Below are 26,783 nucleotides of genomic sequence, written 5' to 3'. Positions count from 1 at the left end.
TTGTTTTTCTCTCGCTCTAATAAATGGAGCATTACGTTGTTTTTAATGTCCTCACACCCCAGCGGATGTCAGAGTGTTAGCAGACGGGGAGCAGGCCCAGAAGTGACGTGAAGATTGTTTTAAGAAAAGAACCGCCGCTGACGCCCCCAGCAGGGGCCACCGACCAGAGGACCCGTTTAATGTTATCATGTTTGCAGCTCTACTTAGTTTGGATCCACTCAGAGCAGCTGATGAAGCCTGTCGGAGGCGAAGGCGACAGGAAATGGCTAATTGCCACGAAATTTAATACCTTTTCTCAGCCTCCGGGCTCCATGAAAGGGGGCCTGGATAATAGTGCGGAGCGTCGGTGAGCTCATGATCCGTGACCTGGAAGTGCGCTGACCTGATCAGAGGTTCATGAACGAGCTCCGGGCGTGAACCACGAAGGCAAACACCTCGGGCCGGAGTATCGGGCTCCACTCCTCATTGACAGCCCGCCGTGTGGTAGATTGTGCGTTCGTCGCTTGATCAGCTGCCGCTCCTGATGGCTCCCGTGGGTTTTTCAGCTCAGCCACGTGAGCTCAACCCCCCCCCCCCCCCCCCACCCAGCACTGTCTGTTTTGTATTTCACATGCCAGAAAAAAAACAGTGTCCTTAGGCATCAGCTATGTCTTACCTGTTTGGACCTGCTGGGATTCCCTGTCCTCATAATTTTGTTTGGACTTGATGGATGATGGCTGAAATATAGCGCTGTCAAATATTCCTGGTATTTATCTCTCGCACACGCACACACACACACACACACACACACACACACACACACACACACACACACACACACACACACACACACACACACACACACACACGCACACACACACACACACACCCAGGTTTGTTTGGCACTACAGACTGTATTTCTCATCCACTCTGAATTGCCTTGCAGCTCCTCGGAGAGAGGGATTTTTATTTTTTTATTTTTTTCACCGTGGTCCGGTGTAGTTCTGCCTTTTTTTGTTCTTGTTTTTAACGGCGTCTGTATTATTGCTTCTGTCTCTTTCACCACAGATTGAACGGCTCCCTGCCCGCTAACGTGGAGATCAAGAACAACACCCTGTTCTTCAAGGGCCTGGTGACCTACGAAGTGGCCGGCACGTACGTCTGTGACGCCACCAACGGCATCGGGACCCGCACGGGCATCGCGGACGTCAACATCACAGGTAGGTTTTTAAAGACGCTGCCATTTCTCCGTTCTCTTGTCTCTCAGTCTGGCATGGCTTGCCATCAATACAGTACCCCCACAGAAAAAAACAAAAATACTTTTGACATCAGACCCCTACGCTCCCTTATAAACACACACATCCATGCACAAGCACAGAGATGGAGATAGTCGCCGATCGGCTGTGATTTAATGTGGTTTTCCCACCTGCCCCGGCTGTGCGGCCCCCCCACTGTGCTGTGTGGAAGGTTAGATGTGAAAAAAAAAAGCCTCTGGGTTCGTATATGAGAGCTCCAAACGCACACTGTGAGAACACAACACTCCCCTCCCTCCCTCCCCGCCTCGCTACGCACCCAGGCACATGTGTGGGAGAGATATAAAGCGTTGTCTATTATTAGCGCCTAAAGTAACATCAAGGAAAAATGGGGGGGTTTGAGGTGAGGGTACTGTATTGATCATACTTTGCTCGCATCACGCTCACATGTCTCCGAACAGCCCGCGCCTCCTTCTGCAGCCGAGCTCGTTCTTTTGTCTCCTCTCCGTCTTCTGTCTCTGCCTGGGGGGGGGGGGGGGGGACACAAAATGCTGAACAAAACTGATTCAGTTTCCCGGCCTCCCACATAATTGTTGGCACACACGCACTGTGGCTCCTCTGGGTTCTCGTCCATAGGAGACGACGTTTTGCCCTCAAAGCCCTTGACACAATATATGCAGCAGATCTGACGCTGCTATACGTGCTACTAATGTGGGGATCCTCCTCTATTGGTACCAGCTGTGTGTGTGTGTGTGTGTGTGTGTGTGTGTGTGGTACTGGGATACTGTCACAGTTTCGCTCTGGTCAGACTGGAAAGGCCCCCCCCCCCCCCCCCCCCCCTCTCTCTCTCTTCTCTCTGCGCTGCTTGGTTTCTGGGAAGCGGGGGTGTTCTAACTTGCATTGCTTTGCATGTTGACTCATGTTGTGTCTCTGGGAACGCTCTGCTCGGTGTGAAGTGAACAGCTGTGCCTTACAGTATCATTGCATACCCCCCCCCCCCCCCACTTCTGTTTCCTCCCTCATAGTGTGTTATAAAGGGTAACGCCAGGACAATGCGGCTTTGTAGGATGTGATGTCGTCACCTGCACATGAGAAGTTGACAGAAATCTGAAAGGGGGCACGAGCAACCCATACTTATCAAACAGGAAAAGGAGGAAGTAATCTCCCGTCAGGAAATCGCCCTGCACCAGCGTCTATTGAGTAATTGTGTTCCAGAGATTGTAGTGTTTGGCATAAAGCACTTCATCCCTTTTGAAAAGGCAAAACAAAGGCGCTAAGGTCATTTTCTATTCCTGCTTTTTTCATTGACTGCTTAAATTAACAAGCCACGTTGCTATTGTCCCCGAAGTCCCACTGCTTATTCTCATCATTTGTCCGTGTCATTTTTATTGAGTGAGGTGAACAGTGTGTGGGCACATAATTGTGTGTGTGCGCTTCAGTTTTAATTTGTTTGCATCCAGACTTTAATCTAAAGATTTGTTTTAACATTTAGAACAATGTTCAGCACTAGATTAAAAGGAAATGGGTTTTTTGACTGTGATGATGTGAAATCTCTGCTGGTCGTAGTCGCTCCTGTGCTCCATCACTCTGCAGGTTTCATTAACAGACTGGGTCAATCTGTCTAATGATTTCAGAAGTGTCTGTGTGAGAAATGTCTATGTGGCTCGCATTGTTCATCTTATCGGCATCGCACCTGACACGTGTTTTGTTTAAAGCCCAAGGAAGGGCAGCGATTCGTTATCAATATTAAGAAACTTTGAATAATGCGTCCGGCGCTCTGCTACTGCCGTGGCTGCATGGGACTCATCCATGTTAGCAGCGTGGTGCGTGCAGCGTGGTGCGTGCAGCGTGGTGCGTGCAGCGTGGTGCGTGCAGCGGTGCAGAAGCTTCGGTGCTCTGTGGTCGGTCTTTACGGCCACGGCTCAATCACTGCAGGTCACTTTTACATTTTCAGAAAGAAAACTGCAACCGGCATCACCACAGGCCAAACAAACAGCCCATTCCAAACAGGGAGAATGGGCTGAATGGACATTTCCTGATCTTGATTGTCACTTTTCCTCCCTTCCTATTATTTGGAGTTACACCAGGTACCATCATGCTTAAGCATATGCTGAATATTTAATATAACAAAACACCTGCCGCCCTGTATCCTCTCTAGTATTAATCTGGCTGGATGCAGGGTTGTCGTTCAAGTGATGTTCAATATATTTCGATGGCAAAAGGCCCTTGTTCATGACACAATCCCAAAGGGTCCTATACAAGCCTTAATAGCATGTTGCCAGTTCCCATAGTAACAGTGACAAGTTAAAGGGAAGAGAGCCAGCCTCTCCCTTCCTAAAGCGCCGCTCAGAGCCTCGGCTTCAACATGGCGTCCTGTCAAATTGCGGAACAGCTCGCGAACGGCTCCGGTTGAGTGTCAGACATTAGTGCGGTTTGGATGCAGAGAGCGGAGCGGCAGCACAAACAGGGACCGGGCTGTCTCGCCCATGTGTCTCAGGCAGGTGCTACATGGACACGTTACAATGGGATCACACACCGCTGTTTGCTGAGGTTGTGAAATGTTAGCCTGTTCCTGTCTTAACGCGGGCTCGTCAGCATAATCCCCCAAACTGCAGCGGAAACACCACGACATGTGTGAAGGACACCTCGCCATCACGAGGACGTCTCTTCAGCTCCTGGTCGACTCTACATCGGGTATGATGATGTGAATAAAGTGTTAGAGGCGGAAGAGGAGGCCGAGCATTGGCATTTCAACTCAATGCTTTGAAGCACTTCTTCGCCGCAGCCTTGACACTGGCTGCGCATAATGACCCCGGGAGCGGAGGTAAAGAAGTATGCTGATGCTTCATTAACTTCAAAGAGCATCTTTGTGCCTCAGTCTCAGACGAGGAAGGTGAGAGAGCCCAGTGCTGGCGGCGGTTCAAGGCTGCAGCAGCGGGCCTCAGTAATGCAAGCATTGTGTGAGGAAGAGGAAGGCGACCAAACCGATGTGTGCACAGAGCCACCGATATCTGGACCATAGTGCTAAACATGACGTAAACATTTTAATTAGTCTTTGGATGTAGATGCAATCAGGAGAGTTCTGTGCCTCGACAGTCAACAACTCATCTGTCGTAGTCTTCAGTCCTTTCAATTATATCAGAGCAACAATACATTTGCCACTTAAACAATATTTTAAGCTCTTTGAGTTATAGGTGATATGACTTCAAATCAATATCACGATTATTTCAAACATTTACCTGGAGTACCAATAATGAACGATTATTTTGATTATTGCGTCCACACAAAATGTTTAAATACGTGTCTCCTAAACTCGAGCAAATCAAAATAACAAAAAGTAAACTTCAGTACTGTTCAGATCCTAATAACTTCTGATTAGTGTCGGTGTTCATTGTTGTTTATTGGTCAGCGGGGGAGCGAGGAGGGAGGGCAGGGTAATACAGCATGGCACGAGGTTCCCTGGGCAGCCGCTGCAAAATGAACGTAGCAGAAACCCGACAGCTCTTGAATTTTAACCGACATGATTAAGATTAAGTCGATTTAAAGGTTATAAATGTCGGTTTCTATACATTTCCGGTTAATTGCCCAGCCTTACTTTGAACCAACGCATATTTTTCTCACTTTTAAGACCCAACACAGTGCTACTAGATGCACTGTGCATGTATTTGACGGCAGCCCCTGTTTGTTTTCATTTTAAAGTTGATTTTGAACCTGACACAGCAATACAGACCTGCCAGAGAAACAACCCAACCAAAATGTCAGATTTGTTTGTATCACAGAAGAGCTGTTGTACCACGGCAGCGTAGTAAAGGCAGGTTTTAATCAAGCTCCCTCAGTTTCCATGGACGGATTTGTCGGAGCCACAGAACTGTCACCTCGGCAGATAGCGGGGCCGCTCATCACCTTGTTTCAATTAGATTGGGGATGATGTTTGCTGTGGAGATGCCATCGACTACGGTGAGTCACATGGACTGAGACGGCTTTCTCCAAGGACATGTGTTCTGCAGAGATGGGCGTCGCGTGTCAGAATCTAATGAAGCGCTCTCCTGCTTTAATCAATCCTTGCTCTCAGAAAAAGAGGTGAAAAAGGGAAGTCAGAGGGAAAACGGAGAGCGAGAGGAGAGGATCTATAACAAGAGAGATGAGCTTCAGAGGACGGAGGCTGTCGGAAGGCTTTTCCCGATTGTTAAGCCCCTATAAGGATTCAAATTTGACTCGACCTCTTCCTCGAAAATACCTCTCATTCACATTCAGTTCAGAATCCTCCCGAGGCAAAGTTGACAAGTCGTCAGATCTGATTAATCAGCTAATTACGAGCGGCTATCAGAGGCCATGTGGAAAAAAATAGGGAGACAATTACAACAGCCTCGCATTGAGAAGTTGTATTTGACGATTCATTCCTTGGCAGCTTATAAGTGTCTAATGGAGGAAATTCCTGTCAAACTCCTGTAAAATATTGCTGCAGAGAGAAACCACAGGAAGAGCGGTGGACAGTGTGGTTAAACTCTAAGATCCTCCCTAAGAGAGCGGTTCAGCCTTTCATTAAGATAATCAGCTTTCCCCAACATCACACTCTTGTTTTTGTGCTCGAAACAAATCAATGCTGCCATCTTAAATTTCTTCCCAGCACATAATGGGACGTGATGAACGGCCATTTTGTCAGGATGGCCTTACAATTATGTCATTATCTGCCCTGAGAAAAGGAGGCATGTGGTTTAATACTTGGCAGCGTGACGTGGGAAAATGTCCCCCTTTGCTAAAGCCGCACATCGCACTGCGGAATTAATTTGTTTACCCACGTGAATAATCGTATAAACTCGATGAGATATTTTTTAACCTTGACTCCCCCACACAGCAGCGCTAATCTTTGTCAGACGAGGGGCCGGACGGAGTCAAAGACAGTGCATAATTCCTGCCACATCTGAGGGATGAGCTGCGAGCGAGGATATCAGATAAGCTCGGGGTCAGTCAGTATGTGAACCTTTAGGTGATTCCACTTACGGCCCCCAAAGCGCCAACTTTCATCCTCCATTGTCAGGGCCGTGGCGCTGAGCGGCTTTGGAGAGCAGAGGTGCAGTCGGCTCCGCTACAGGGCTTTACCACTCGGGTTAAACTGGATGGAGCGAGAGCGTTCTCTTCAATTCAGCAAGAAAGCGCGAGGATGGATCCTTCTGTAAGCACGGGCAACCGCTGCTGACATCCGTTCACGCTCGCCTGAACAAGCAATCGTTGGCTCCCCGTGTGCGAAAATGAAGTTGAGGGAGAAGAGGTGAGGCCGGGAAAAATCCGAAAACCCACGTGGTGAAAATGAGATGAATAATACATTGGACAGTGGAAATATAAATAAATAAAAAGGCATCCATGTGACTGACGGAGATGCTTCACTGGGTTTGACTTTTTTGGAATCTACTTGAGGAAGTGGATTCCAGAAATGGGCTCGACCTTTTCACCTTTTATTCACCAATCTTAATTTTATTGGCTCCACACATCCAAAGCAGGCAAATGAGGCCGAGAACATACGCTGGGTTCTGTACAGTGATTCCTCCACGTTGGCAGGGAAGCTGCAGCACTGGCAGAGGGAGCTGGCTCAGCATAAATTTAAAATACTGTGCAGGAGAAGTTGCTGTAAGCTGACATTAGATGTTTTAATTGTCATAAAACTTATTACAAGTAGACCCGGAGCACACGTTTCACTATTGTTTCACTATTGTTTCACTATCCATAACTACATGAGAAATCTAGTAGACGTTTATTCTTTATTAGACTGGTATCTGCCTCATTAGTCTCTTTTTACAAGATACTTTCCCCCCCAAAAAATGTTCTCTGCAGCCCTGATTGATTCTTCCACTGTCGTGTCTCAACGAGAAATACTTGGCATCACTTGTAAGTTTTGGCTGAAGTTCCTCAAAGTTACTGAAATTTAAAAGAAATACCTTGAGAGGCCAGTGTTGGGAGGCGGGGCTAAGGCCAATTAGCTAACCAAAGCTTAGTCATCCTGGTTGTCTAGTGTTGACTCCAGTAGCAGCACAGGAGAGGATGGGGGGGGGGGGTCCCTGTAGGGTACGTCGTTCAACCCATAAATGTAGATTTCTTTTAGAAATTTGAATTAAATATGTGTGTATTTCATTAAAGAACGGACAGATAATTTACTTTACATCTCAAATCTCACGGGTCTTGAAGAGAGACTGATGCGACAAGACGCTCACGATGGTTCTCACGGAACACGGAACCCCCCCCCCCCCCCCCCCCCCCCGACACAATCAAACTGTTAATAGTGGCTCTCAAAATAATTTAATCTGCAGGAATTCTCCAAACGCTGACTCTCTGCCGTGTCTCCTTCTGAACAGCTTTCAGTCCCTCACCAGCAATCTGTAAATAACTCTAGGTGTTGATTGTGCTGCTCATTTTTATCAGCTGAGGTACGAAAATGTTAATCTGTCTCTCGATCGCGTCACGTGATACAACGTGCTGTGGCGAGAACATCCTCAAAGAACACAAGTATCGCACTCGTGTGTTACTGACATCCAGCAGCGGCGGAGACGCTTCACGCAGCCATTTGTCTCTTTCTCTTCTCTGACAGAGACAAGAGACATTATGATGTCAGCTTTGCAACGGCTCCCCCAGCAATGTGAAATTTGTTTGTCTTCGCCTGTCATGGTGGAGTCGGTCTCTATCTCTGCGCTGTAGCACATCGCGCTGTCGCCTTCGCACATCACCCGTCTGCATTATTCATGGATCCAAAGGCCACATGTGTAGATCTTGTATATCATTACATCCTCACTTCAAGTAGACACATGCTGTCAGGCAGGTTGAGGAGCACATTCAGAGGCGCGGTCTCCAGCTCCCTGTGCTAGCCTTCCTTCTCGTCACCCTTGAACTTGCCAATCAGGCGTCCACAAAACGAGAAGGATTCGCGGCCTGCGGGGCTGTTAGAGCGACATTCTAGAGGACGCGGGGGCTAGGAGGGGCCGCGAGCTGCTCAGATCCTGCCAAGATCACACCTCATTATCCAAATGAGACATTAGCATGAGCCCCTCTCCCGCTCACACGCCATAGGCCGCCCATAAAGCCTCTGCTGTGTTGTGCGGTGCCAGGGAAAGCACTGAGGGGGAAGACATTGGGGCTGCAGTTTTTATTTTTTTATATTTTTTTGGGGGGGAGAAAAGAGATAGCGCGGCTGGAGGAGTGAGATGGAAATGTCACCAGGGGAAAGCATGTGAGAGCAGAGCAGCTGAGATCGTAGTGATTTATCTTAACATTTGTTTCTGCATGGCTTGCCGTTTCTGCTCTCCGGAGGATATGCAGAGGAGAGGGGATGTGGCGGACAGATGGAGCAGGGGGATTGGTCGAGCCCCCTTCAGCCCGGCTCTGCTCCTCCATCCTCCTCCTCCTCCTCCTCCTCCTCCTCCTCCTCCTCCTACGACTCGTCTGCGTCCACCCGTGTGGTGTTGGTTCTGTCACGCCTCCCTGAGAGCCTGATGAAGTAGGTCAGATGCTGTCCCAGGGTCTGACCACTGGCTCCAGAGCTGCTGCTGCTGCTGCTGCTGCTGCTGCTGCTGATGATGTTGTGGTGATTCACTCATTACGCACACAGCTCCAAACATAACAACAAGACGAATAAAAAAAAAAACAAGATGGAGAAAACAAGAGAAGCTGAGGGAAGGATGCTGTGCTAAACAAACAGTGACCCGACCTTTTTCTGGCTTAACACGTACTAACATGCAGATTTGTTCGCTGCGCGGCTGTTGACCCAATAATTGAACCCTTATCACACTTCCTCTTAGCGCTTCAGCCACACGCCCGGCTAGCAGGGAGAGTGTGGAGATGCATTAATAATGGGGCCTTATGAGCAAACGTGGGTTTTTCAAAAGAGCATTAATACTTAGACGTCTGTTTAAATATTCATTACGCATTAAAGGGGCATGATGAACGATTATTGCAACCTTTCGTAGCAAAAAGATGACAACTGGGCTCTGTCAATCGTTAGGAGCAGACATTTTACCGATCACAATATTTATGTGGATCTCATGCTCATGTATTGTTGATGCAACTCAAACAAACACAACGGCAAATCAAACAACACAATAAATCACAAGGTTTTGTGTTTGTTTTTATTTTGTCAGCATTTCCTTCCTGTTAAAAAGATGAACAGTGCGTCTGTCCAATCAGCGACGAGCCTCATCAATAGCTTGTACCCACCTTCCCCATTAGAAGCTAATGCTGTTGTGCTTCTTGATTTGTTGTTGTGTTCACACAATGACAGATATTACTCTAGTGTTTATTTCAGCCGTGAACCCCCCCCCCCCATAAATCCACAGACTGGTGTAGTATTCTCGGTCACCAGCGGGGGCCCCAAAAAAATCTAGTCAAAGGTTACCTGCTGCTTCTGCTGCAAGTCGTCCCCTGAGAGAACCTCTCTGCCAGTCACTACCTGTTCACAGCGGTGCCACAGATGATGTCAGCCGAGCTCTGATGCCGCGTCTCTGACAGCGTTATCTCCTCCGGCACATCCGGGCGCCTCCGTTTGGCTTTTTTCACGGCAAATTGAACTTGAATTACTAATACGCAGGTTTCTAATGGCGCGAGTGGCATTTACCTGCGTGCGGGAGTAAAGTCACGCCTCAGTGATAGCAGGGAAATCAGTTGACAAACAGAGAGGAAATGGTTGATATTGGGAAGTAAAGCGCAGCGGGTGGTGGGGGGGAAGAGCTTTGCCTCGCCGTCGACTCTCCGGGCGGGCGTGTTGAATTCCTGTCAGCGATGGGCTTTTATTCGTCGTGGCAGCATTACATTTCCATGACTTAACAACCACTGGCAAATGCAGACAGCGGAGTAATGAGGATCGTCGGAATCACCGAATTAATGCATCTTCCCTGATTGTCCCCGTCCTCACTCACTCATTATGCCGTTCTTTATTTGCCGTCGTCACTCCTCAACCTCTCAAAGGCGCTCTCCCCCCCCCCCCCCCCCCCCCCCGCCCCTTGTTGCCACTCCTCAACTTCTTAGAGTAGCCCTCAATTTTCTTTTCATCTTCTGTTGTCTGCTGCTTGTTCCTCATTTAGTCGCATTAAAACGCCACACCCCGCACCGCTCTTTGAAAATCCTCTCTCATTTTCCCAGCCTCTGTCATAACACCTTGTCGAAGTGATTGCGCTAAGACTCAGGAATGAGACGCCTTCTTCTTCTTCTCTCTCGTGTTCAGACACGACTGGAGCACACCCAGAAACAGTACCTGCAGGACAGAGTTGTGAAACAGTTTCTCATTCTTTTAAAGCCCCTTCTGCTTCAGACATGCCTCTCCTTCAATATCTTTGAAGATTTGCTGCCGCTGCTGCTGCCACTGGTTGTTTGGTGCTATAGCTTACACCCAAGTACAAAACCCTGTGTGTTGTTTTCTGAAGCCACAAATCTGGCTCCGACTTGATGTCACTGTCATTTCCGCAGCGAGATCTCAGTCTTTTATTTTTTTTTTGCGTGCACCTCATTTGTTTCTCTTTAAGACTCCGAGGGGGAAAACACTTATCAAATTGCAGAGGAAACAAATTGTGTCTCTAAAACGTTTGCAGGTAATAAATCATTCGCTCCAGTTAATGTTCAAAACAGTGCGATTCTTGCAGGACTGCGTTTGAGTGGCTGCAGTATTTCATGTTACGTCTCACCTGCGTAAATCTACCGTGCCTCTGGATTCAATTATAGCCTTTCATTGCACATCTGGCCCAACTATTAATCTCAATAGTAAATTTTGAATCTCAAGGTTAGGCCACTATCTGCGTGTTTGCAGGTTGGGAGTTAAATGACGCCGGCTTTTGTTGCCTGGAACAATATCAGGGCTGCTGTTGTGCTGCTGTGAGGTCTTTTTTATCTATCTGTTGGCAGGTGCTGCCGGTAGCAATGGCGTTCCTGGTGGAACGCCTCTTCCCTCCCCCGTGCTGTCAAACGCCCCCCCCACGCACCCCAACCATTCCAAATATGTTTTATTATTAGTGTTTCTGTAATGTGATTAGTTTGCACCGTAGCCTCTGTGATTTTAACATGTGCACGACAAGCCAACGAAGGCCAGAGAAATTAGGAAATATTTATTTTTGGGGCCATTTTGTTATGTTTGTGTGTGCACAAGGCCGGCGTGCTGAATGGGAGGTGGTGTTGTGGTGTGACCTCGCGGAGGGATAAGTGCACAGAAGAAGAGTGTCGTCCTCTTTGCCAACGCTCCCCTCTTTGAAACGCAGAATGATAAAAAAAGCTGTGTGTTCCACCACGGCACGGAAGATGGATGAGCTTTTCCCTCTCTCTGCTTTAATGTCGCCCAATTACACACGTGGAACCGTCTGAATACTTCCTCACGCCTCCTCATTTCCATCCCACCTCTAAAACAGCAACTCAATTTCGTGTTTTTCCTCTTTGGGCAACTTCCAAGGCTTCCTCTGAGGTGCTCTGACCAAAAGAAGCCGGAAAAATACCCGAGTGTTTACAACTGCTTTTCAAGTCTGTGCAGTTTGTGCGGCTGTAACATATTTTCAAATCATTAGCGTTGACACCCGCCCTCTTTAAAGGCAGGTGTCAAGAGGTGCTGTCACCTGATCCTTTATAGAAATGAGGGTGACTGAGGGCTCTTTTGAAGGCTCGATGCATCATCTTTTATTGCCACTATTTCGTGGGTGCTGCCTCGTGTTTTTCACCTCTCGAAGCGGTAAATATCGAGTCTCTGCGACCTCAGGAATGCGCGCCAAGAATCTGCCTGGTTAAGATTGAATGAGAGGACGGACGGGGAGCGTAGACGGATCCTCGCAGTAGAGACAGTGAAGGGTAGAGGAGCGGATTACAGGAGAGCGTTTTTTCCCTTTTCTCCCTCCTCGTTAAATCCTCTGGATTTTCACCCCCTCTTTGGACTCGGTGGGAGGATGTGTTCTCGAGCAGGGGTGACCTGGCTCTGCTCTCTCATTCATGTGTGTAATGAAGGCCTGTGTCTGAATAATCCCATTAGGTGGTCAGATTAAAACCTGAGCTGATATTTGAGACCGTGCCCGGGCTCCGCTTTAGAAATTGGAGAGCTTTGCTGTCGGCCCTGAGAGGAAGGGCGCAGAGGAAGAGGAGCAGAGGAGAGTGACTGTGTTTGGGAGGGCCCTCCTCTGCACGGACTGAGGGCCCTTGTAATTAGCACAGAGAGCCGGGCGTCAATAGCATCTTCACCAGATAGCATCCTCTTCCACTGTGCCCTGGCGTTTATCTTTTCCACTAAAACAAATGAGTGCAATTGAATTGATTTAACATTTCAGGGCAATCATTTGAAAATAATCTTTTGCTTATGAGATTTTACTGTTTGACCTACTACAAGAGCAAACATTGGAATTTAATATCTTCAAGCGTAATTGTGTATATTAAAATTCAATTGTTTTAGGACAACCCCTTTACCGTGGACCAGCCCTCACTGGTGATGTGTCTATAATTGTGTGTTGGATATTGTTCACATGTTGTGGTAACAGTACCTGAACCTTGGTGCCAGTACCTCATAGTACTGTCCTTCAGTACACTTGTATTTTCGATTATAATGTTGTTGTTGTTGTTGTCACTGCTGCAGTGCTTGCATAATGCATAGTGCGTGTAATGCATAATGCATAACACTGGACTATTTCACTATAAATTGTTTGCTATTCACACACGATGGGTTTCTTACGTAATAAAAAATCTCACTCATTGTTATAGTGAATTCAATATCTTGTCCGTATGGAATTTAGATTTTTGTAATATCAGTGTTGTGTTATTCCAACTGGTGGATTATTTACCTGCAGGTAGTGATGAAGTCGTCTATATCTCACTTGATATTTCATCATCCCTGGAGGCGTCGGGCTGCAGACGTGCTAACGCTAGCTGCGGCGGCGCCTGTGTTTCCTCTGGTTAGACCTGCTTAGCATTTCACATCACAAATAATGTAGCGACATTTCTCGGCTTCAGGGTGTAACACTGCCACCTACGGTTGGCTGGCTTTTATATTCGGTACCCAACCTTAGGGTGTGTGATATGAGAAGAGGTAAATGAATCTGCATCAAAACAACGTCACGTTCACATTTGTCTCAGTTAAATATATGTGACTTATTTACTATCTGAGTATTTCTGTGTGTATCAGGTGATTATCTGATCCAGATATCTTCTGGATGTTTTTAAGATCCGTGCTGATATCATCATGATGTGTCACAACACCTAATAAATCATAGAAAACAGAAATAGCTTCGACAGCAGAGAGTCTCTTGTGTGTCTTGTTGAACATTGTACACACGACACCGGTTTGTCCTGTGAGACGCTGAGCTCCCGTCTTTGTTTCTCACTTCTTCTTCACTCCTCTCCCACACCATTTGTTAGTCGACGTTATAAGTAGCTGTGCTGTTCTTCTTCCTCCGTCTTCCTGTGGAGGATTCAGTGTTTTTTGCCGTTGAAGATAAACGCGCCTCTGCTCTGCAGGTTACCGCCCGTGCACCCCCCGAGGCTTTGATCACGTTTCGGATATAAAAGTCTCTCGTGCTCGGGCTTGAAGGAGGGTTTTTAGTGAAGATGTGTGCGGAAGCGGCATCATTTTCACGGCTTGGTTTTTACTGCGAGAGTTCGACTCTGCTTTTGAGCATTATTTATCACCTTGTGAGGAGGTGTTCTGCTCCCTTGAAAATGGTGGAACGGCTCAGTTTAGCTGGAGATGTGATTTGGCCTTGGCAGATGTGAATTCAAAACACATCTTTGCAAGGTAAAATCTCAGCCTCCCAACTCTGGCATCTTAGTTATGGTTTGTCTCTCGCAGGCCATTAGCTAGTGCTGCACTGTTTAGAGACTACACCACGTCTTTGCCTCATTTGATAATTTTCTGCAGTTATTATTTTTTTTTTCAAATGATACTTTGCTCCTCCTGGAAGCGTCTGTGTGTTATTTTGTGCTGTCTGCTCTGATGCTTCATGTTGATGTGTTCGCCTGTGAATGCTTGGCTGCTGATAATCATCTCTGCCAGTGCTCTTTCATCTCATTACCGTGACACTGATGGTAAACTTGGGTTTTTATGTCATGCAACACGATTTCAGAGCTGGACTGAAACTATCCTGTTTCTTTCAATGTGTGTGTGTGTGTGTGTGTGTACGACGAATGCATGGACTGAAGGGCCACAAGAACTAATGCTTCTACGGTTTATAAAAATGTTTAATTTTCTTCTTCCTTCCAAACAGAGATGTCAATGCATGATGACAAAACCTCTCTTCAGTCTTTTTACTCTGTCGGCTGTTCATTTATTTTTGTCCTTGCATGTGACTGTGAATGTCGAAGCCTTGCCACGCCTGGCGAGGGCTTCTTCTCCGGGGTTGGGTGGGTTTTGCCGTGGGAGCCGGGGGTCCTTCCTTTTCCCTTTGCTTTTCCGTCCTTGTCTCCCTTACTTCATCTTTCCTTTCCTAAAAAAAAAATCTGCACCTGCACAAATGCACCTCCTCCCACCAGAGCACTGACACACTCCCTTCCATCTGTCTTTTCCTACCCAGAATTCCCTATCAACCCGACACCTGGGGGCCGTGAGATCACGCCGGAGCAGCACAATGCAGGTGCCGCCATCGGGGGCGCTGTGGGGGGCGTCGCCCTATTGGGGGTGGCGGCCACACTACTCTTCGTATTCCTGCGCCGCCGCCAGCGCACCTTCAAGGGAGACTACAGCACCAAGAAACATGTGTTCGGAAACGGCTACAGCAAGGCCGGCGGCCTGCCCGCTCACCCGCCCATCCCCAAGAATCTGCAGTACCCGGATGACTCGGACGACGAGAAGAAACCCGCCCAGATCGGCGGCCCTGGAGGTTTTGAGGCAAGCGAGCGCGATTTTGAAGCCGAGGCAGAGGACCTGAAGAGGCCCTATTTCACTGTGGACGAGGGGGAGAGCCGAGATTATGACGAGCGGACTCTGGCTTTCCAGTATGACCCTGAACCTGAGATAGCCGACGATATGGTCTCTCAAACCGACGGCTCGGTCATTTCTAAGAAAGAGTGGTATGTGTAGGGGCATGAAACAACCAAACCAAACAACCCTTTGTCCCCCACCTGCATTCCACTGCACCCTTCACCTCCATCACAACCCCCGCCCTCCCATTCGTCAAACCGCACCCATCCCAGTCCTCCTACTCCTCACTCGGTCAACCTAGTACTCCCCTTCCCCCACCCTGACTCCCCCCCCCCCTCACATCAGACCCCATTCGACTAATCTCAACTAGAAAAATCAAGCGTCAGTTCAAAGTGCTCGCCACGTCAACTTTCTCAGCACGACAACATTTGGTATCAGTTCCATCAGGTGAACGGGCAGAGATTAAAAACTAAAGGTATGTAAGAGGACTCGTTGTCGCCGACCCACGAGGTCGGGGGAAGGTCATTGGTTGAATCAAACTGGTGTGTTATTCTTTTTGTGTACTTTTCCATGTTATAGATGTATTAAATGTATAAAATGAGACTGCAGGTTGAGGTTTTGCTGAGCACATTTGTGAAAGTCCTACACTGGATGTACGATTTGATTTGGGTTGTTTCTTTTTCTATTACCATTGCCTTTTTTGATGTTTTTTAATGTCTTTTTGTATGATTTCTAAAGTGACCCGAGAACTGAGAGTCAAATGTCTGACATGATTACAGGTGGAGTTCTAAGTGTTTGTAATTTTGTGGTCGGTTACGGTTCAGAGAAAGGAAAGAAAAAAACAAAAAAACGATGCCATACAGCACCTGTGTCATTTCCTGTGTTCGTCACTGGGGTCAGCGTCCATGGAATTATTAACTTTTGTACATTTACAGCATTAAAAAGCAGACATGTTATTGCTGTATTCCAAAGACATGCTTAGTATCTCTTGACCCCTCTGTGTTTATATGCTTGATCTGTCTCTTTAACCGAGAGGGAGTCAGTCTACTGAGCCGTATTGACAATGCAGTAACAGATAAATACTGAGTGTTTTCACTTTTCAATCATGTCGAACTAAGCCCCACATCAGTGAATCAGAATAGCAGCAGGAGAGAGAGAGAGAGCGAGAGAGAGAGAGAGAGAGAGAGAGAGAAGGGCTGCAATCCTACCACACACAGCAATTACTGCGTTGCGATCACGTCCGGGGGGTTTGGTAAGTCTCACGGTGAAAACCTTCGATAGTGCTCTGAAATGTCATGATTGTCACTTGACTTGAACAGGTTGACCTGTGGACGCCCGCTCGAAAAATCTCGCCACTATAATGAAATGTCTGTTTTCTCTGTGTGTGTGTGTGTGTGTGTGTGTGTGGAGTTCTCATAATTATGTTTGGTTCTAGCCCTTTTTTTTTTTTTTTTTATCAAACGGAAAATGAGAAAAGCGTCTGGGGAATTTCCCCCAATAATGACTTTGTCTCTCCTTATAATTGTGTGACTTTGTACTTGATGAATTGGCTTAAGCCTCCGCCGCTCGCACCAACAGCGCTTTCTCTCTGAGGAGTCGTCCATGGACACACAAAAAAAAAAGGACACGGAAAAAATGTTAGCTGATGCTTTTATTTACTTGTCTGCGGAGGAGATATCTTAACGTTTTTAAAGGGAATTCAAAACACGACGGTGACCATGCTGGAGTATAATCAGTCACCTGCTGCTTTCATGACGTTTTTTGATCCATCTCCTTTTTTTTCTTTTCCTCCGTAAAAAAAAACACGTTTCAGAAGCTGTTTGGGAGATTTTAGAGGAATGATTAGTTGTCTTAACCTGAATATTGGCTTCTGAATCCGCCAATAGTGAAACAATGACCCTGTCTGGAGGCATTATATCTATATATCTATATCTATATATATATATATATATATATCAAGTGCCAGTGGATGCTAGCATAGGAAATGTCTCCTCAGCGTTGAGGTTCATTTCACAATCGGCAAAAAAATAAAAAAGAAAGTTCAATGTGAAATATTGGATAAAATATAAGCAAATGGGGTAAATCTGTGGATATGAGCAACATATCTGAACAATATAAATACTGTATTATTTTATGCATGTTTTTTTTGTGTGGGAGTGGAAGTGCGTATGTTGCTATTTTTCTTTTTCTGTATCAATTCCAGTGTGTTTGTCCTCATTTGCAGCTCAAAAGACGGCACTTTGTCAGTGTTGTCAGTATTCACAGAGGTATGAGTTAATAGGCACACAGCACCCAGCAACAGTACTGCGGATAACACACAAAAAATTCAAGGATAAAGTATATATATATATATCTATATATTTATAGATATATATATGAAAAAATAACATCTCCATTAGAGCAGATCTCTGTCAGCTGGAGATGTGAATGTTTTCCAGTCCATGCTTGTCGACCGTATGTTTTTAGATGAGCATGTTAATCACGAGCCTCAAACTTTATTGTATTTTCAACACAAATTAACATTAAGTGGGAAACATCGTGTTTTTTATCACAAGTTCACTTCTACAGTTTTTTTTTGTTTGTTTGTTTGTTTGTTTGTTTGTTTGTTTAATGCATCCACGACAGTCGGGGAGCGATACACACAAGCTTCGCCACAGAACGCTCCAGAGGAGGGAAGCTAATTGACAGTCGCGGGGGGGGGGGGGTTCTACTTTCAACGTGCAAAGCAAATTGCAGTTTTATAGCCTGTAGTTTATTAATCACCTGCAGATAAACTGTTTTGCTGTAACTCACTTCACTTCCATGTGCTTTGCATCACAACAGAACACAAAGATAGCCTATATGAGAAGCACGTTTTTTTTTAAATCTTTTATTCTTGCATTCAGTGCCTATCGAACTTAGTAGACATGAGGGTAGTGTGAACAGTTGCCGCTCCGTTATTATTAGTATATAAGTTATTCATGCGCAGAATAACATGATAAATAAAACTGAAATATGACATGGACTGCAAACCTCTTAAAATCAGACGATATATATATATATATATATATTTTAGCTTGCAGTGAATTTCAGTTTATATAGTGGCTGTCGGCTCCAGCATGATAACTTCCAACGCGTCTTAAATCAAGTGATCTCTTCAAAAGCTGCCTTCATCACCATGTTCACGTGGAATGACGGCTAAATGGTCATACAGCACTTTTTTTTTTTAAAAAAGCCCTAAAGAAATCGGACTTTTCGCAACATTGCTGATTATTCTAAGCACAAAACAATTGAAGCGAGAAGACATGTAAAGTTACTTGTAAATTTAAATGACTAAAAACTTTAAAACGAAAAAAAAGGAAATGTATCTTCGGCCCGATTCAAATATAAAACTCTATTTCCTGTTCATCAAAGCACAAGCTTACGGTTTCTTCATCTCCCTGCAACCCCGTAAAGAAACCACTGCCACGCTCGCTCGCCAGACATGTTGGAACGGAGAATTTGCGTTAACGTACCGGTAGATGTAAACATCGTCTTCATGTTGTCGGGGTGTTATGAATTTCTATTTTGTAATACTGCCTGTAACTCCATTCCATCCTAATCTACTTTTTTGTATTCAGTATGTTCAACATTCCACTGTAAATACTGTACATAAGGTCGAGATAGTCGGGATTTATTTAGGGACAAACGCGCGTAGGGACCCCGTTCATGTAAAATACACATATTTTGACCGCGAACACGGAGACTCGTTGATGGATAGATGAAGCGGACACATACAGTGCGTAGCTTATTTCCAAAGTCCCACCTGAAACTGCTCCTCCAGTAACGTTTTTAATATGCCACTAGCGGCTTCACTGTCATACCAAGGGGGAGGGGGGGGGGGGGGTGACGCATACAGTCTGTTGATTTAATGTTATTGAAAGAAAAATGAAAAGAGAGGAAATTGTCTGTATGCAGCCATGTGAATGTATATTTCTGAGGGTGTTACAAATATGAAAAAAAAAAAAAAATCTCTTGTTCAATTGTGATGACCCAGTGAAGTAACTTGTATTTGTTTTAAGCATTAAATGAGTTCAATAGTCAACGATGTTCTGTCCCAGTTCACTGATTGGATAGATGTGTGTTATCAGATTCAATGTGGTCCATGTGTGCGGCCACGTTTCTTATCGCCGTGTATTGATTTTTGATTTCCTACAATAGCTTTGATTAGTCGCCCTTCGCCTCGTGCAGGAGCTTGTTCTCTCTTTCTGTGTGTCGACTTTTAAAAGGGTTTGTTCTGCAAAATAAACTTTAACGTCAGTTTAAACACAGTTAGACTTTGTTAGAACAATATTTGAAGTCCAGATGTAGCTCTGCTCCCTGAACAAATTTCCCCCTTTGATCCAAACATCAAAGCACAGAGTGTTCAGGCATCCAGCCATTAGACAGAGCCAATGTTTGTTTTGTTTTTAGGTTTTTTTTATGCATCGCAGCATCCAATATTCAGTTTTAAGAATTAAAAGGCTACAGTCCGTAAGTAAGGGACGATTTTCTTTGGATGGTTCCTTTCATTGTTCGCCCCAGTTTTTTTTTGTGCCTGAGCATGAGACAAATCTTCTGATAAATAAACACAATGATCACAAACATTATCTGGAAATGTCTTATTCTCCAAACACAAGTGTGTGTTACAGGTAAAGAAGAAGCATCATTTGAGGATTGGTTATCGTTAAACGGTCCTGGTGAGCGAGGCGAACAGGCGAAGCGACGCACACGACACATGAGAAGTGTCTCCGATGGTTATTAATGTCGCTTTTTGGGGGATTTTTCTTTGAATTTTGAGAGGGAGAAACTGTCGTGCAGATGCTGATATTGAGTTCGGTGCTTAATGAAGCCGCAGTGATAAGCGAGGCCCAGTGCAGAGCCAGACAGATCCGTCTCAGACTGCGCGACTCAAGTGCAGACATCTGCACCGTGCACATTAAGAACAGCCCAGAGTTTGCAGCTGTTGCCATCCATTTGCTAAAAGAGCCCTCTGTAGCCCAAGGGGCTTTGATAGCACATAGGCTTTTAACATGCATGGCCAACTAGTTTTTTTTACTCTCTCCTAACAGAGCCGCTAGAGGAATTCTACAACATTTCCATCAAAGACCTCTCAGGATGAAATATGGCTGGAGTTTGTGTTTTAAAAATATGCTCCTCACGGGCCGTGAATTCAAAAAGTGAGTTTGTAAAAGCGCCTCGTACTGGCCTGTGATCTGATTCTATTCAATGCAGCGTATCAGAGGATCTATATCACAGCGATGTGGAGTTAAAGACTGTAATCTCTGCGGAGAAGGAAAGAGAAATCATCTGAACTGTGCCTTTCACACAATTATAATTCAAATTTTTTATGGTTCTAATGAGACTAATGAGACAAGTATGTAAAGACGTATTAGAAGTTCAACAAGTCGTCTGAACTTCCCCGCAGCCCCTCGGGTTGATTAGTTCTCTCTTTGCTTTTCTCCGGGCATCACATTATCGTCTCACTCTCAAGTTTGTGTTTTTCGGAGTCGGTCTGATGGTCATTGGCCACGATCGCTCACCGAGCTCGGGATTGGACTTTTAAATTTAGCTCTTTTCCACTGTTGATTGTTTCGCTGTCGATGAGCTGGAAATTGGGAAAATGAATCATTTGGAAGAACTTCAGGAAAGAGTCGTTAAACTACAGTGATTATGTGATTAATGAACACGCTGCATATGCACGAGCATTGTGCTGGATGCAGAGGTTTTAAACAGTGATCAGTAAATGACTTTAAGCTGCACTATAGCAACGAGGTCAATTCTTTCAAAACGTCCACATGAAAGAGGAGGAAATATCAGATTCCTTCCAACGACTGGTGTTTCCATTCAACATCTACACTCGGTCATTTATGAAATGTTCTCTCATTAAATCCTGCTGTTATGAAAAGGCTCAGTAACCTGACCTGTGCCCCAGGCTGTAAAAAAACTGCTGTTTGCTCCCCATGCTGTTCAGTGTGTTTATTCATAGTTCCTTCCTAATAACCTTTTATTTTAAAATCTGTTTTTCCTCCTCCTGTGTTCTACCTGTTTTCAGTGTGTGCAGGTTTAGGGTCACATGGGTGAATCCATAATAAAAAACGATTTCCATAATTAAAAAAAAGAGGTTTAATAGAGCTGATGTTTAATGTAATATAAAAATAATGCAGTCACGCCATAAGTATAGAAGTTTGGAAGGAGGTTAATCAACCGCACCATCAAAAAAAGATTTAAGGTGTTTTCAAAAGTTAATGTACTGAATCTCAGTTAAGACTAAGGTGCCAAGTTTCGTGCCAATTAATTCAGTAGATTTGAGATATTTCACTCTGAGCCAAAGTAGAGGACTGGCTTCACTGAGTGAGCACAACGTGAGCTCATTAAAATCATCTTGCATCAATCTTTAAAAAACATGTTGTTTTTCCTTTCTTACCACGAATCAGGAGCGTTGATGGTGTAGTTCAATATGAAGATATGTCAGATGTGTATCCATCCATCCGTCCATCCAAAGAAAACATATGTGATCAATGGCAAAAACATATTGTGGAAAGTAAAAGAATCCATGCGATTGGACATTCTGCTGAAGTTTGTGAAGAAGCATGGGAAGAATTTCTTTAAATGTATTTCTCAAAAACTATCGGAGAAAACAGTTATCTTTGTATTTGATGCCAACAAACACAACTGTAGACACATGCATTTATTTCTAAAGTGGGTCGATTGACCACAAAGCTAAATATTCCAAAGTTATAACCTTCACAGTATTTTTACTGTCAGATGTTCAACCGCAGTTGAAACACAACTGCCACTGTGGTCACAACTTACTCCTCAGGTTTTATGTCTAATGACACGTCTCACTTTAAAAAAAACCTATTGTCACTTATTCCACAGTGCGTATTTGTTCTGAATCTTGATTCGAGTCCAAACAAAACTAAAGCTCCATGATAATTATCAGGAAAGAGGCTGCTTACTTTAGCCGCTGATAATTTCCCTTCTCACTTGTGGTATTTTCATTGGTCGTTCGATCAGAGACGTCCTGAGTCGCCGCCCCCGTCTCCCCGCTCCCATTTTCTGCATCCTGACTCTGGTTTTTTACTCTGTCTCCTCGGCTCTCGTCTCTCGGGCAACGAATTGTGCGATTGAAGATGACAAATTTCTCTCGGAGCGCCGTCCAAAACACAGGGCCACGTCGTTTGGAGACGAATTCCTGCCCCGTGACCAAACCAGTGAAAATGAGCTAAGAAAAAAGGCCCATTTCACATTTCAGGCTGAGCTCAGGCTGTCCGTCCCTGTGAAACCACTTTCCACAACGAGCTGCTTTGGCTCTTAGTGCTGCAGCCGACTGAACGGTCACACCGACAGAAACACTGCTGAACATGAATAGATCAGAAGTGTTGGTTTTTTTAGTTCTCACGCCGACACCTGGCTCAGTGTCTGTTCCTTTTATAGGCTTTACATAAAAACTACTGTTTACAATGAACTCAGCTGGTCAATCGCTCTGTTTCCTTTATGTGAACCACTGTGCTGGCCAACCCCTCCGCCACCTCATGCCTCTTCTGATTCGCATGAGGTCGCCTGTTTCCATCTTGTCAGGTGACAGCGAGGCCTTTTCCGCGGGAGAGATTGATTCGTGTGGAAGTTAGTGCCGTCCAGGCTCATCGTCCGAAGTGACGGACTCGTTCAGGAGCAAGCTCGTCATCCTCGGCCTCCTCCTGCGAAACCAAACACGCTGTTGGAGCGACTTAGCGAACCTGAACGAAATGACTGACCATATAGTCTGCAAAATAAAAGTTCTAGCCAAATAGTGCCAACACATGTTCTTTGTGTTTTAAAGGTTATTTAAAATATTCACCCCTTTGTGTTTGTTTGTCTTTAAGCAAGATAACGCAAAAACAACGTCATGGATTTCCAGAAAACTTTCATTTTGGTGGAGCTCCAGGAATTTCTTAACACTTTCTTTAACATTACTACATAGGGCGTTCTTTTTGACACTTTCACTGATTTCCAAGGGAATAGCTCGTAGATTCTAGTAAGACAAACTATTAAGCGTATTTAAGTGACTGATATCTATGAGTTCTGTGCAATTGTTCTGTGCAATCGTCATCAGAATAAAAGCAATTCTTATGTATTGAGAAGCAGAGAACAATAAATCCATCAGACCTGAGCTCATCCTCCTTTCTTTGATATTCAGTCCAGAAAAAGATATAAAAATCAGTCACATACCACAAATCTAAACACTAACAAGTCTCCATTGATCATCTACAAATTAAAAGATTGTTTACGAAAAAGAAATAAAGACCCTGAAAGCTTTATCTTTGTTCTCAGATCGTTCATTTAATGTCGTACTGTATATCGACTCTCGCTGACACTCTGTTATTTAAACCATTTGAATTCTCTCTCTCTCTCTCTCTCTCTCTCTCTCTCAGCTTTAATCGTGTCACAATCACACGGTGGAGCAGCAACACGTTTTTCCAACTTGTTTTCTATTGTTTTGCGGAATATTTTCTGACATCCCTTTCGCCTTTTGTCTGACGAAACAATGTGTCTGGCGGATAACTTGATGGACTGGGCGTGCAGCTTCCGCCCACACTGATCGACACAACGCGTCAATTCTATTTCCAGAAAACGTGAAATCCTAATGAATTGGCAATTATTTGGATTAACCCCGGATCAATCTGGTGAAATTATTATTGCCTATTATTTTGTAAATGAGACGGCTCATAAACAAACGGCTCGGATCCCATGAATAAATTTGTTGGCATCTTGAGGGATGCCTGCAGTAGCTACAAGAGACACACACACACACAGACACACACACACACACAGACACACACACACACACCAGCCCTGCTTTCACGCCCTCCCATTTTCAGAGCCAGCCATGGCATGAGCAGCTCTGCTATCCAGCTGCGCATTAGCGTTCTCCAATTAAACTCAGCCTTCCCAGAGCAGAACGAAAGGCCTAAACCCTCTGGTGAGAAAAGTGCTGACAACCCTCGTCTACAAAGTCCTGCTGGGAATACTCTGTCCCTGTGACCATTTACCCAGTGTCACCGAAGCTCTCTGTGTGTGTTTGTGTGTGTGTGTGTGTGTGAGAGACAGTGTGTGTTCAGAGGGCGGAGGGGGAGTCAGTGTGCATCCTCTTCATCCCTTTGTTTATCAATGCTTTCCCTGCACTGTGCCCGAGCGACCTCCTCAGGCTCACAACCACACACTTACAGTTTTCATGTGCACGGCCGCACAAGTTCAGTGAGAAAAACACGTGAAGCGATATTCAGAATTTTCTTTTTTCCGTATTAGTGGTAAAAAGCTGCAGAAAGCGCTGCGTGGGTGATCGGCTTGTTGACATTTTCCTTTCATGAAGTGCTTGGTACGGGAACCGTCCTTCTCCACGCCCCTAAAAATTTAAAATCCCTCTGCAGATGAATTCCTGAAGGAGCTCGTGGATGATGAAAGCGATTGTGACAGACGCTCTCCCTGAAATCCTCAATTACACAGACTGGGCGTGGCCGCAGGAACAGACAGACACATTTCAAGGACACCTTCCACCTTCTAAATTTAGTGTATGTTAATATCGACACAGTTCATATAGGCACAATAATACATGTCCCAGTTAGAACACGGTGCAGAAACCTCATATTTTGTATTTCTGGCATAATTTTGGGGGATTTTAAGTCTCCAAATGTTAATAAATACATTTAAATCTAGCTCTTTGCATGAGCTGACTTCCTAGATTATAATTTAATGCGCCTATTCAATTTGTTCAGTAAAGATATTTTCATTTCTGTGTATTTACTGATTAAATTTGACTTCCGCAACAATAATTAAAGGGAAACCTATCACCTGTTGGCTTTATTATTAGTCTAAAAGAGACATATTCTGCTAATAGGTTCCACAGTGAGGCCCGGGAGATGAAATTAACCGAAATTAAATAACATATCAACATGCGCTTCATTGCCAGAACGCTTTATTATCTACAAATGTTATACATTAACTATACAGCCGATACAGAAGGACCAATTAAGTCTGTATTGACATGTTCTGTATCCACAAAGAGAAACATGTCCTCGGGCAAACTCCAGATCTTAGCCAGTGTCCTTGGTGATCATCATGCATGAGGCCGCCGCTCTTCGTTGGGGGAGAGAACTCAGGATGAGTCAAATCTCACTCAGCATCAATATGTCAGCTGAAATTAAAATTTCCCCCGGCCCCCAGACGCTGCGCTCGCCACGGACTGAACCTTCACCTGTTAAGAATCGCTGAGCCCCGCTCCGACTGGGAGGGAGAGCGCCGCCGCCGTGCACACTCGCAATGATTCATCAACCCAGTTACCACGAGTTCCAGCCTCTGACAAATGGGACAAATGGGGTAAATTAAGAATCCAGTGTCTCCCACCCCCACCCTCTCTTCTCCTGACTATTGACTCTCACAGCTTTATCAGTGTACATTAGCGTCAGTGCCAGTCTACATTTGGAGCAACTGTGCCGGAGGAGGCAGTCCATCAGCACACACAGGCATGTCTGTCGTCATGTGCGGCCAATGACCCTTTGTCAGAAACGATCCTCGTCAGCGGAGCCACCAGGCCGAGGCTGCGGCGTTCGGTTGGAACGTCAGTGAGACTCAAAACAAATAATGCTACAGAGGATACAGAATAAAGCTAAATTCAAGATGCAAAACTGCACAGGGCAGAATTTGTGTGTCTAACCAACTTGTGTTATCAGTCCAACTCGTGGTCTGTCTTGTGTCCTGTCTCCAAAACCAAGACTGACAAACGAATTAAATTAAGACCTGCTGGAATGGCAAGCAGTAGTGAGCACACATCCGCTAAAGCCAAACAACACAAACATCACTTCCACACGCTGGTGGACAACACGCTCTCTACAGGGCAGCACCTAACATTAGCCTACATTTAGCAAGTAGCTACTTCGAAGTCAAGTCAACAGGACAAAAAAATCCAAACCTGCAAACAAATCCACCAACAAACAAACAAAGAAACCAATAAACAGATGTCGATGAAAACAACCTCTTAGGCGGAGATTAATCAAAACTTCAGCTTCTAAAAGGGAGAATAATACGACAGAGGTAGAAAGTAGCTGGACACTGTAGATGTGGTTTTCTTTTCTTTATCATAATGCACCACATTGTGTCCACTAACCTTTGATGCTTAAAAAATTAAAATAGTCACCTCATGCTGACAACATTTCCCACTGCAGGCTATAAACCCCCCAAAAAAGTTGGAATGTGCCAATTAAAGTTTAAATGTGATTAGTTTTAGAGAAAAAACGAGCAGCAGCTTTTTTTCCCGTCCGTGTAGGAAATGAGACGAGATGTGGAGGCAGTGGAGAAAATGAAGAGGTGGGATCTGATTAGACGCCAGGAGGGACACACACAGGTAGCTGCTGCTGCTGCTGCGGTGGCGGCGTCCGACTTAACCACTCAATTATCTTTGGGCACCAGGGGTCATCAGAGAATATTTAATTGAGTCCAAAGTTCCGCGTCTTACACTGGCTCATGTGTCAGGGAATCTGTCGCGGAGAACTTCGAGGCTCTGACCCCACCCTGGTCTGTGAAAGTTCAGATTTACTACGTGCGAATACGCATGCAGAGCCACGCATTGATTAGAGTTCACTGCAATTTGCAACTCCATCCTTCTAAAGCTGACGCATGCAGAAAATTTAAAAAAAAACAGCAAACAAACCAACTGATCCTCA

General features: G+C 45.2%; 1 protein-coding gene across 1 annotated transcript in view; it reads left to right on the top strand.

Moving 5' to 3' along the window:
* The window catches only part of nectin1b (nectin cell adhesion molecule 1b), a 74,155-nt gene extending 57,279 nt beyond the window's left edge, over nt 1–16,876 (top strand). Inside the window, exons 5-6 of the mRNA XM_034603889.1 lie at nt 1,048–1,199; nt 14,738–16,876. Coding sequence (XP_034459780.1) covers nt 1,048–1,199; nt 14,738–15,243 — 658 coding nt within the window. The 3' untranslated portion in view covers nt 15,244–16,876. The remainder of the gene's footprint in view (nt 1–1,047; nt 1,200–14,737) is intronic.
* Nucleotides 16,877–26,783: the final 9,907 nt, after the last annotated feature.

This window comes from Hippoglossus hippoglossus, chromosome 13, assembly GCF_009819705.1.
Source record: "Hippoglossus hippoglossus isolate fHipHip1 chromosome 13, fHipHip1.pri, whole genome shotgun sequence".
Classification (NCBI taxonomy): Eukaryota; Metazoa; Chordata; class Actinopteri; order Pleuronectiformes; family Pleuronectidae; genus Hippoglossus; species Hippoglossus hippoglossus.
This window is presented reverse-complemented; position numbering and strand designations above follow the sequence as displayed.